General features: G+C 40.6%; 1 protein-coding gene across 1 annotated transcript; it reads right to left on the bottom strand.

The window, feature by feature from the left end:
• Nucleotides 1-6,113: 6,113 nt before the first annotated feature.
• On the bottom strand, nt 6,114-12,016 carry LOC125311563 (cytochrome P450 26C1). The gene is made up of 7 exons (XM_048269758.1): nt 11,778-12,016; nt 10,830-11,195; nt 10,200-10,424; nt 9,571-9,846; nt 9,157-9,312; nt 8,562-9,014; nt 6,114-7,953 (listed from the first exon to the last, which is right to left on the bottom strand). The coding sequence occupies exons 2-7, from the start codon at nt 11,031-11,033 to the stop codon at nt 7,576-7,578; spliced, it is 1,692 nt and encodes a 563-aa protein (XP_048125715.1). The 5' UTR covers nt 11,034-11,195; nt 11,778-12,016; the 3' UTR covers nt 6,114-7,575.
• Nucleotides 12,017-13,172: the final 1,156 nt, after the last annotated feature.

Here is a 13,172-nt window from a genome sequence, read left to right as displayed (position 1 = left end):
GAGTCCTAGTAGGGCTCATATCTATATCATGGTGCACTCTCGCTCCGTTGGGAAATTGAGGCACTTGAGCTGAGAGACTTGACTGTACTTGCATTATCGAGGGGAAAAAACGGATGTTGGTCTCTTGAAAGCCCCTTCCAAAGGCTGCACTTGTCTGTCCGATGGGAGAGATGCTGGGAGTCTGACTGCAGTGTTTATGTTTCTACTAGCCTGACTTAAGTGAATGGAAAAACAGGTTCTCACAAATACAAGAGGCATTCCAGTCTGGCACAGAAATATTCATGTCCTGATTTGACAACATGATCATTCCTACTGCCAACTCCAATTATGTTTATTCCAAAGAAAACTCACTTTTTAAAAATAGTTTAACACTAGAGTATCGCTACTGTTCTACTCTCTACCCTGACTACTCTAAACTTCATGAAGTGGCCATTTCTAGATAATGCACTGAACCTGGCACCTCGACTTTAAAGGGTGCATTTCCTGGATGCATGATTCAATTCTCGACAGGGACTCTCACTTTTCTGTTGAGTCTGAAGGGCTGTGTTAGACTCATGAAAAATGTATCGACATGCTTAATCTGCTCCATTCCAGTCTCTCCCGAGGTGTCCGTGTGTGCGTGTTACCCTAAATGGATGCATTAGGGGAACTTTATATAAACGTTTACTCTTAATGTGTCATCCAAAGGCTCACTGTGTTTAATTAAATACTAAAAAGATAGGTGACCAATGCAATACAAAATATAATTCCACATCCTTATAGGTCAAAGGTCGTGTGCACTCATTCATGCTCTGAAAATGAGATCTCCCCTGACAGCACAGAATGAGGTCTGCTGTGCCTGCTGTAACATGATCATCTTTCTCAATAACAATTCTCTCTTTTGGCAAAGTTCTTTGCAAGGTTATGCTTACAAACATAGTATTGCTGCCTCATTAAGGGCAAAGAATTTGGTACCTTTGTCAGAGAGCAGCAGAAGCATTTCATATAAATTTACTGTAAAATAAAAGGATTTTGGACAACATCAATAAAAATTTTCCTTGAACAAGAGATTAAATTATGGGGAGCTTGTTCATATCACGTCATCATGTCTTGCCACAGGATTTGCCAAAGCACTTGGGGCTTGAGGAGGATGTTGAGATGTTTTGGTGGTTACTCCAGTTGCCCCCAGATTTTTAGTTCAGTACTATCTGCTGTCATTTCTGTCTCTCCTGCGCCCTGGCCCTTATGACGAGTCTGTCCTCCCCACTTTTTACAGCATAAAGTCTTATACAAGGTCTTTCTATTTTCTGATGGTTACTTTTATTGTTGTTAGGTTTAGTTAAAGGAAGACCGTTAGAATAGAACTGTGGAGTACAGCCACTAGCCTAGAGTATATATTTTTTGTTTCTGAGAAAATGTACTGTAAGCTTCAATGGAATGGTACCTGTAGGTGTAAGCATATGTGAAAGACACAGACCAGCAAAGTAAAGGGACGATGTAAGTTATGACAGACCCTGTCTGACCTTGACATAAGATTGTAGCACTAGTGATTTATTTCAAGTCATGAAAGCAAAACAGTGTTAATGTTTTGATAATGTGCATGTTTGCAGAAAAGAAAGTCACTGCAATTGCCAAACTGCAATCTGTAAAACTGCAATAACTTCAGTTACTAAGTTAATGGCAGTAATCACTTTTATAAAGCATGTGTGTAGGAGATACAGAACAACAAGGATGGAACATGACGATAATGGAGAGATGAAAAAAGATGATGTCTCTACTTTCGCCTCTCTAAGGTGACCTGTAGAGAGCGGAGGGCAGGCGGAACTCCCGAGGTCTGAGATAATGATCAGGCCTGTCAGACAACATCTGCTCCCGCCACATTCCAACACACACACCCGGCGAGGACAAGCTGGAACTACCACCAGAGTTCATGACTGACAAATAGCCCCTGGCAGCTCTACACACACACACACACACACGCAAACAAGAATGTTTGCACTGAAATTAGGAACTCTGTATGCTATGCACAAAGAGTCATTTCCATATCCTCGTGTGCACAGGACAGGGGAGAGGGGCAGAGTGATGCAAGTCATTGATGTATGTTGCTTGTAAGAACCCCACCCCCTATGTCATTACTGATCTCTAGCTTCACCTCAAGTTACCTGTTGTACGTGCTCATTGAGGCCTGTGTCAAGAGGGCTGGAGCTGATGCACTCATGCCTTCCTGTCCATGTCCTGTCATTTGTTTTCATTTTTATTTTACAAATACCTTTGTGTACAAACATGCTGTCGATGTCACCCCTATACATGCATGCAGATATGCATTTAAAGAAGTCTATATATCCATGTATGTGCACGATGCATAGAGTCTACACATTCATAGTGCTGCAGCCATTATAAGCTATGATGACATTTGTCCCAGAGACTCATACAGCAGAACCTCCAAACAGCACTTATACAGGGGTGCGTTTCCCAAAACCATGTTAGCAACTTAGTTGGTTGGCAATGGGAAATTGCATTTGCAACCAACAAAGTTGCTCAACTATGGTTTTGGGAGACGCATCCCAGTTCACCATGCTCACATTACGGTCACCAAGGTTTGCCTTTATGTACATGCACATGTTTTGCAGTTTTGGCTCTTTGGCAGGAACATGCATATGAGTCTCCATCATCTGACACGAGGCTTTGCCAGTCTATGACCTACATTCCACTGGTGGTTTTGTAAATTCCATACATGTATTTTATGCTCCAGGCCACGTCCTTTCATCAGGTCTCTCTTCGTGTGTGTGTTTCCCTGCACACATTCCATTGTCAGTTTTGTGTTCATACGTGGGTCTGTCGGATCTGCTGGTCCTCCCCATGCTGTCGGAGTCTGGCTGGCCATGTGTAAACTTTGGGGTTGTGGCCCGTGCGTATTTTTGTAGAGATGGGGTGGTTGTCACCTCCTGACCCATAGCTGTTCAAACTAGCCACAGGCATAACTGGTTTCGGAATGAAAACAGAGGCACGATGTTGTTCTGGCTAATTTCCTCTAATGCCCCTGCAAACTTATCAAAGTACACAACGTGTTTAACATTATCAGTGTACCGCTTTCGCACTACATGTTGTTCGCCTTGCCTTTTCTGGTTACATTGTGATGAGGCCTGAATCTTCAGTTGGATTTAAATAGCTGTTCCCTGGGCTTTTAGATGGATTCTTTACATTAATCACTAGGGAAATAAAGAAAGGACACAAGCCTCACAAACAGACTGCACGTGTATAATAATAATAATAATAAATATAATTAAGCTTGTTAAATCACAACAGAATCTACATTTAACTTATCCGAGTTATGAGCCTTGTGTATTTCCATAATAATGAACACATACAAAGTTAGTGTTTTGGAGGAAGGTATAACACTACGCAAACACATTTTGATTATAGAACATACTATCTGTTGACATAAATAGCCATCTAGACTTTTCAGAACTCAAGTGGCTTGAAAGCAAAGTGTTTTCTATATGACCTCTACCAGGAGGCTTTTAGCTTGTCTGACTGACAGGTAGTCCCTTAAAATGTTCCAGTGGTCCATCAGACACACAATACGGTTAGGTGCAGTTTTTTTAGATAATGTGCTGTGTACGTCTAAAGAGACAGCAGTCTTCACTGATGTGCGTTAAAAACTTGTTGGTGAGGAGAGAGAGAGAGAGTTTGAATTTGCAAAAGAACTTATACAAAAGACGAACAGATTAAAACATAAAGTCAGTATGTTTTGAAAAGAATCACACTGCAAAAAGTGTAAATTCACAAACTAAATTCACCATTTACAACTGAATATAAAACTCAATTTAAATATCAAATACTCTCAAACATTTGTACATTGCAACATCAGTTGCTTTATAAAAAAGCAGTCTATAGCCGCAAAAAACACTACAGCATCCTGATCCTGTCTATTTTCAATCTTATTCTTCCAACTCATATGAATGGTCTCTTTATCTTGACCTAAAATGAAAACTATTTATCTGCATATTTTAAGGGGTACAACCAAACATAAAAGTCTTTTGTGAAAATGTTTCACTGAAACCTTCAAAAAGCCTCTCCAATATTAAAACACCCATCAGTCTGGGGCGGTGAACTGGGCTAGTATGCAGTAGCCACACAACGTTGTGGGTTCAATTCCTGGCTGCTACCATTATGCCCTTGAGCAAGGTACCTTACCCTTAGTTGCTCTGGGGACACTGGCCCGTGTAATAACTGATGTATGTAAGTCGCTTTGGATAAAAGCGTCAGCTAAATGAATAAGTAAGTAAGTCTGGGAGACCACCAAGCTGAGAAGAGCTGAAAAATAGCTGTCCTCTTCTTTCAGCCCAAGTTCAATTTCAGTTCAACTCAGATCTCAAAATATACTTTGTTTTTCTTGTGGATTTAGGAGAAACAGCTGAGATCTAAATAAGGGCTGATTTATTTTGTGAAACAAAGAAAAGACATTTTCAAGACAAGGTACCTATTTGCAGTAGGTATTTCTATTTTTTGTTGTTGTAGGAGTTTTCCTGGAGTTTAGAGCCCCAATTGTATTTACAATTAAATTTCCTTGAGTATTCTACACATTGGAAGGGATATGCATCTTCAAATATACTGTGCTCTCTAAACAAGCACAATGTAAAAACATTTGATAAGACGATGCCTACTCACTTATGAAGTGACATCAGAGTATTAATTAAACAGCTGGGGCCACGTGGAAGCCAAGCCGTCAGTCAGGTGAGTGGTTATGTGGACTTTCGGGCGTTTCATTACAGTGAAATCTTTGCAAAGCCCTCCTGTACTGACACTGAAAATTGACTAATTTATTAAAGCTCCTGTGTCCTCATTATCACCTGAAGATGACGGTAGCACTCCACTTCATCGTTAATGACTCCATGAATCGCCACATCCTGTGTCATCGTTAATGACTTAATGAATCGCCACATCCTGCTTGCGATTTTACCTTTTCAAGGAATTTGCACTGTAAATGGTAAAGCCCCCTGCCAAGAACCGGTGTTATTTCTGGCGGATGTTTTCTGCTCCAGTGACATGATGTTGTAGCCTACATTTTGTTCTAAATTGAACTGTTATCTGGACATTTTTTCAGCGCAAGGTTTAAGACAAAACCATTAATTGAACAAGCTGATGTCAATTACTAGACCGCATGTAGCCCATATTTTTGCTTGTGTAAGCTTACCAGTGGTGGAGAGTGTGGGCATGCCTGCTTAGTGGCCTAACGAGCCTCGGATGATTTGTCCTAGAATTCCCAAACAGTTAGCCTGGGGGTATAGCGACAGGCTAGGCTATGTCGCTGCTCGCACACTAATGATGTAGATCTTCCATCTTTACTGCGGCTATAGTGGCAGGAGATGAGCTGATTGTCCGGACGCTAAGTGTGTAGGCCTACACACATTACCACACCCCGTAGGAGATGGGGACCCTAAATGATCCCCATAATAGCGATACTGCATGAGAAAAAGGAACCCTGTAATTTGCCGGCTAATCGGCCTATTTTGGCTATACTTTGGATATACTTTTCATCCTTCTCTCCTTTTTTAAGTAGCCTACAATAGTCCCACCTACCCACAGAAAAACGTTAACCATCACCATTGTCGTTATTTATTATTTCCTTGTTTATAAAAGTAAACCACATCTTGCGTAATTCAATGCATTGTACACTGCATATACTGCCCACTGCCCACTACATTGTGGGTATTGTTCTCAGGATTTATAAATGAATGATTCACCAGCGCTATTACTGGGCTCCAGTTCTCTGACCTGCTGGTGACCTGCAGCACAAACTTCGGCATCTCAGTGAACCATGCAGAATTCGCCAAGTTCACTGGTTCTTGACAATGCAGGGAAGTCCTAGAAAAACATAACTGCACGACAGTCCCTCCAAACTGGGATTAAAATGAATTGTTTGTTTTAGATTTATTGGTGATCTTGAAATAAATGTAGGATTACTTTGACAGAGGTTAATTTATCAAAAAATCTCTGCTCTAATCTGACTTGACTGTATGACCTGTAGCACAATGGCATAAACTTCCCTGAGGTGAGTCCATATGACGTCGATGCAAAACAAAGTTAAATCATCACCTAGGAGCAGGGTTCAAGCCAAAAGGTCACTCGGGGGTCACAGGGACGTTTGCTATAAAGGCTAGTTGGGGTATAAACATTTTCTAATAGCCACTTTGTCTATTATGAGTAGCAGACATACATTTTTATTGAAAATCACTGACAAGGGGTCCTCTTTCCTCTTTATACCAGGTGTTTCTATATTGATGATAACTGACAGCATTCTGATGGTTGATCAAAGCTTTCAAACTATGCTTCAACATAATGCCTGAATGAAAGGTTAGTGACCTGTAATGTTTGTATTTAACTGAAAACATCTGTTTATTTCCATAATACTCATTACAATGTCCTTTATGTTATGTAACTGATATACACATATTAGGAATCTAGCCTATAGGTTACAGGAAAACATTGCACATTAATATGGTACGATTTAAGATGCACAACCTGACCCCAAAATAATAATAAAAAAAAATACAACCAACAGTCTAAAACAGAGCACGACAACGAATAATTTACAGAAATACAAATATATACATAGGCCTACTCACAACACTTGGAAAAAAAGGTCTTGCGCACTTTTCTCGGTTAGAGAACCTGTTATAATTCGTTCGAGCCAAAAATGCTCTACACAAACCATCACACATAAATTAGATCTCTGATTGAGAAAATATGAACCTATATATATATATTTTTTTCTAAGAGTATGTGGATCAAAAGTGCTATACGGTTTGATTCTCCTTCCCTTTTACCAACCCAAATTCTTGATTCACAGCACATGAACCCTTCTTCACATTTTACATTCCGCATTGCATGAATTCAGCAGGAAAAATAATGGAATCACACAATGGGCTATATTCGTATTTAGAAAGTAACAAACCAACCTGATGCAGCATAGTCAAAGCACTATGAATGTGGTGACATACACGGACTGCTAACTATGTTATAGGCTATATTCTACAGTAATCTATAAATAGAGCTTATTTTGACCTACTTCATTTAAAACATATACTATACAGTTTTGTCTTACAGGGTGTAACACATTTATGAGGCATGTATTTTACAATGAAGTCAAAGTAACCAAATGAATAGGTTGTATGAGTCCACGGACCTGGTAACTCCACTGTTCAGCGAAGACGTGCAATGTTCGTTCACCAGTCTCGACTGCTTATGTTCCTTATGTGCTGCTATGGTCTCATCACATTTATAGAGGCATAACTACGACTTTAAACATCACAGTACAACAATGATGGATCTTGTTTGAACATAAACGTTGATAAGCCAGACCATATAGGCTATCATCAGCCAAAGTTACTTCCTTGGCGTCCTTGGTTATGTTCAGCATCACTCAGCTGCTGTGTTGACTGAAGGGTGACCTAGTTATGTTGCAGTCTGAAACACTCCGTTCATTGTCCATAACTTCAATTAGTGATACAGCCTTTGTACAATGTATATTATAATGTAATAATTTAAAGCGAACGGTTCTTCAATTTCAAGATGGAGGAATATTTTGTGTTCTTAAATGTAACTTGTCTGGTTATGACTGTTACATCCACTGAAATTCCTGAAACTGAAATTAACATGTAAACCGTTGACCGGATGAACAATTGGCACTGTTTGCATTCTGGGATATTTTTTTGTGACCAGTCGCCATTCCGCCGTTCCCAATAATTCAATAGTCAGAGTTTTCAAAATGATTACAGCCAGCTCCCGTCCAATACATGTCCGCACGCCCCCACCAAAAGGAACGTAATTGAAGCGTCCGCTTTTGCTCTCGTCACGGTCTGCGTTGAAACGGTCTGGGTCAAAAAGCTCTGGACTTTGGTAGACGGCTGCAGTCTCGTGTGTGTCTCTGATGCTATACATTACACTCCAGCCCTTTGGAATCTGATACCCCTACCAAAACAAGACAAACAGAATTAAAACAATAAATTAATGAAAAACGTCACGTCCCCTTTTCAGAAATATATAGCCTACTCTTGACACTCCTATTGGCTTTTATTTTAAACATTCCATCAGAAATTATAATATGGGCAATTAACGGACTTTTCATTACAGAAAGATATTCTGCCTTCCTAAATATGAAATCGAAAATCCAAATGACATGAATTGGCCTACCTACCCATCTACAATGAAATAATTTGGGGTCCACGTATTGATTAGGCTAGACAGCGCAGCACTCCTCATTAAACGAATTTATGATTAAATGTGACAATGTTACAAAATGATTGTTGTTATTTTCTCCTTGACCAGCACACACAATACACATACAATACAATACATATACAATTCATTCTCACTAGTCGGATCTGTGGGGTCGGAATGCTGTAGCCTAGTTTTGGATACCTCCAATACGCTTTGCAAATTCGACTACTCTAGCATTGAACCATTTGGAAACACTTTACCTGAAATGAAATCGCACTATTTGGTTCTTCAATTTTACGATAGGCCTACATATCAGCTTCTCACATACACTGTTGGCTACACAGGTAAATAACACTTACATTAAGTTCAAAAGTCTGAAGCACCGTTCTGTATCCTCCAGAAACGGGTGGAAGAAACCTGAGCACTTCCTTCACAACGCAGTCAACATAACGCAACTGCGTCAGCTTCTCCAAGCTCAAGTAAGGGACTTGGACACGAGAAGCCTCGTTGTCAACGGTGTATCCAATACGCACGCCATTGGAAGTATTTAGTAATCTTTCAGCCTCTGGGCACCTCTGTCCTTGGTCTGTTGATGCATCGTTCAGAGGCACAGCTGACATACTCTTCCAGCTGGGTTCTATGTGTTCGGGGGCTACATTGTTGGAGTGCTTCTCCCCTCCTAGGCCCTCAATCACAAGTTCTTTCCTCGCTTTCTCCACCACATCAGGGTGTTTCAGCAGCTGAAGAATGAGGGACGTAGACGCGCTGGCTGTTGTAGAGTGGGCAGCGAAAATCAACTCCACTGCAGTCTCCTGGTAATGGCAAATAATGGGTGAATGGGTAAGTCATAATTAAGTCATTGCTTTGCTAAATCTTAAGTAAGAGTTCTTCAATTTCAATGGCATTGACAAAGAGCATCTCTTCATGTAATTTAAATAGGCCCACCATGTTTACCTTAAGTTCCTGCAGGGTCATTTCATAATCATTTTCTTTGGCAGCGCTTAACATGTAGTCAAAGGCGTCGCAGTACTCCTCCGAATGCTGCTTCTGAAGCTTCTCCTCAATAATCTTCTCAATGGATGCATGGAGTATTTCCCTAGCTTTGATACCCTATGGAAGTAACGATATAGCCATGCAGTAAGTGTCGTAGCCTACTGCATGGCTGTTGTGCGCCATCAAGTAATGGCACATTCCAATTCCATTAAACTACATTTGTGCACATAACCTAAAATACAATCAATAATATACTCGACAGTGATATCTCATGTCTCTGAGCATTACTGTATGGAATTTTCTCTTAAAGCACATTAGTTACAACAGATTTGAGAGATTTGTATTGATGTCTTGATGATTGTGTATTTTCCTTACTTTACGCAGTCCGCTGAATGGCGCATCAATGGGCAAGGAGAATAGATTATTCATCAGTTGATCAAAGATCTTAGAGAGGTATATGATGCGGTCCTCTTCAAGCCTCAGACCGAGCAGGACTGTTACAGCTATTCGAAATGTAAGCGACCTTGCTGCCGCATAAACATCCACAGAACCGGCCTCTGCACACCATTTAGCAATTTCAGACTTGACAACATCTTGGAGGCGCGTTAGATACGTTTCCAAAGCCCCGCGGCTAAACACTTTTGCCAAGATCTTGAAGACAGAAAGGGAGTGATTAAGAGTTATTGCACTAGACTTTCTGATACAAGAAACAGCAGGTCAACATTTGAATTAATACTTTTTGATTATTTCACAAATAAAATATTGTATTAAGCATGGTACATGTTCACATCTCACTCAGCAGCATATCTTACACAGAAGCAGACAATGATATGAAAACGAAAAACAAAAAAATGATGCCTGTCGAACACCTGAGGCTTTCATCTATGCAGTCTAGTAGCTATAATCGATATTTATCCATGTTGAAAATAATATCAAATATATCAAAAATAATATCAAATAGTGTGGATAGTATTAAAGCAAGATAATTGCAATTACTAGCCTACCTTCCTTTTCGTCTTATGAAGATCCCCCACAGAATTGACCAAAGTGTGGGGTCCAAGGATGATACGCGTGCTCTGGGGCCATTGCGTGCACACCAGGTTGTGTTCTCCCAGCAGAATTTTACGGATGTTTTCTGCACCAGTCACACGAATGACAGGTTTCCCCAATAGATGTGTTTTAAACACGGTGCCATGCCTCTCTCTCCTAGAAATATGGAAACTGGACCCCTGTAGTGACACAAGCATGCAAGCAAACACACACACACACACACACACACACGCACACACACGTGAGTTAAAATCAGATTTACAGTAGCGTGCACCTTCATGAATTTCTAAGCGCCTTCCTATTAGGACAACCTCCCTGACGTGTGTGCGGCACGAAATTGAGGTGAAAACGTCTGTTTTTCACCGCAAGGAACAATTGCCTCTTCAAGTCTACACTTGCTGCTGAATAATTCCAAAGGCGCAATCAGAGCTAAAATGTTCCTGAGCGCGTCTTGAAGCACACTGGGTTCAAACCACAAAGATGTTCAGAGTAAACTATACAAAATATTTAAAAGGCACAACGAATGTCAGAAAAGGATATAGGTATCTGAACAATATAACCTATTTCTATGTTGGCTATCGTACCTGAAAAAGCCAGTGGAAAGTTTCCCCGACCAGCGGCCAACCCATAGAACCCTCAGGTAACGGGAGCTTGCAGTCCTTGTCCCGTGTGATGGTCCACCGGAATGTCCAGAGTTGCCGGGATAGCGCAAGCAGGAGTAGCGCAGGCAAAACCGACGTGAGCGCGGAGACCAGCGCAGATATCAGAGTAGTCCCGAACACGAACATTTCCAATACTCGACCCTCTAAGGCCCACTGCTCAACCAGCTTTGACGTGCAAGTGTAATTGCCTTCGAGAGGTGGGAGAACCAGTAGCTGTGCCCGAGCACACGCGTTGCGTCGTAAGAGGTAGCCGCTTACCCTCTCCAGTACTATGCAGGAATGAAATACCTGGGAGGAAACAGAGGTATGGTAATTCGTCGTGAAAGGACTCTGGCCATGCATCAAGAAAATGTACCAGTTGAGATGACACGAGACCATTTGCAGCGTTACGCATTGTTAGCTGGTCTGTCCACAAAATTATATTTAGGGTTAAAATCCCAGACCCTTACCCATAACTCCATCTGTCATTTAACTTTCGGTTGAATTGCGTGAAACTGACAAGTATTTCAAGTAGTTTTACAAGTTACATGTACCAGCATGTCTTTTTATGTGAATTTTATTCCTTTTGAGGGGCTCTATCCCCGAGGCTGAGCAAACTTAACTGTTGCTTGCCCGTAAATCACATTCTAGAGCGATATGTGCGAGGCTTTGATTGAAATACTGTCAGTCAGTGATTGGATAGGACGTGTAAAAAAGGCGGATGCTGACAAAGTGTTTCACCCTCAAGATATGAACTGTGTCAAATGCCCTGGCACATCGGAGAAACGTGCATAAGTCTTCAAAATCATTCGACATACATACAGGCTATTTTACTGTCGAAAAATAAATCAGTCCCTCCATAGCCTACACCACAAAGGTTTCCCGACTTACCCTTTGAGATGTAGAGTCATGTCGTTGACAGAGGAAAAGTTCCCAACTGTGTGGCTATCTCTCAGAGATGTAAAGCGTCCTCCCTGCAGCTTCCTCGCTTTATAGATTTCGGCATAGCCTCCTTCATGAACCACCTTCGTAGATGACGTAGTAGATATGCGTTTTTTCCGAATAGCTGAGGTTGTTGATAAGCCGCGAGGGTTTATTGAAAGTTTAAATAAACACTTTATCAAGACGTGGTGTCTGCTCTCAGTTAAATAACAAAAAGGGGAGAGCAGTAGTAGCATAATAAGGGGTGTTCGGATCGAATGGCGACGGATCGAGGAAACAGGTAACCAATCACAGAAAACCACTGTGTTTGAGTGACTACCGTTCATAGCCAAGCGCGCGACTGTGTGTGCACAAAAACGCGCACGCACAACCAAAACAGGTTTCCCGCTTCAACTCATAATTCATTTTGGCTGTAGCAAACATGCAGATTTTATAGCTGGTAGGCTATCCATTTGTGCCAAACATGTATCCATGTGTGCTTGGCTTTCCGTGTTGGCTAATTAAGTAGGACCTAAATAAATAAAAAATAAATAAAACAAATAAATAAATATAAAATCAAAAGAAAAAAATGCTTAGCCACTATTAACAGATTATTCACGTTTAGATACAGCCGATGTTGTCAGGAATTAATAAGATGCGATCAGAAGGGTTTACACAAGTTGTAACACCCAACATCACAACTTCAGCTGACCGACCACCTCAGCTATGTGGCCTCAGAGGGATGATTTAGCATTTAAGCGATGCCTCAGTAAGGCCAGGTGGCTCATATCCTCTTCCGTTAGCGAGTGCCTTGAACACCTGTTGCATTTTGTTTTGATGTAAAGGGGGAATGTCTCCTCAGGCCGCGGAAAGATCCACTGGATTTCCCTTCAGTAAATGCGTGTATATTTTCAATGTATTTTCAATGTGTTTCCCTTTAACATATAGTGAAATTAACTCCGTGCTGTTATAAATAGAAAAACAGGAATATAATATGTTACTCGTTTGTATAATAGGCCTAATTATTCGCATAATTGAAACGACTAATTTGGATATCACGGAACCCAATTTTAACCAAGGAAAGATTGAAATTGTGTGTTTGGGTAGGCTCTTGCATTATTGCCACTGATGTAATGATTTAAGACTTAATATAATATTAACAATAGAAAGCAGAACTCATTCAGCTTCTCTCATTTTTAACTTCAGGTATACCAATGGTCGAAAAGGAAAAGATTCTCTGTAAAATACAGATGCAAAATAGTCTATTTGAAAAAGCAAGGAAATGTCTAATAAATACAAGAGTGAAAAGGGAAGTTTCTTATAGGCCTATGATCTGGGTTTATTTATTTCTATTTTTATTTTATT

Source organism: Alosa alosa, chromosome 18, assembly GCF_017589495.1.
Source record: "Alosa alosa isolate M-15738 ecotype Scorff River chromosome 18, AALO_Geno_1.1, whole genome shotgun sequence".
Taxonomy (NCBI): domain Eukaryota; kingdom Metazoa; phylum Chordata; class Actinopteri; order Clupeiformes; family Clupeidae; genus Alosa; species Alosa alosa.
Note: the sequence above shows the minus strand (reverse complement) of the source record. Positions and strands in the feature narration are given on the sequence as shown.

Coding starts and splice junctions, on each gene's coding strand:
- LOC125311563 (XM_048269758.1), bottom strand. CDS start 11,033: ATGTTCGTGTTCGGGACTACTCTGATATCTGCGCTGGTCTCCGCGCTC. Junction 9,313..9,570: donor CATTCAGCGGACTGCGTAAA/GTAAGGAAAATA, acceptor TTACTTCCATAG/GGTATCAAAGCTAGGGAAAT. Junction 9,015..9,156: donor TGACCCTGCAGGAACTTAAG/GTAAACATGGTG, acceptor TGCCATTACCAG/GAGACTGCAGTGGAGTTGAT.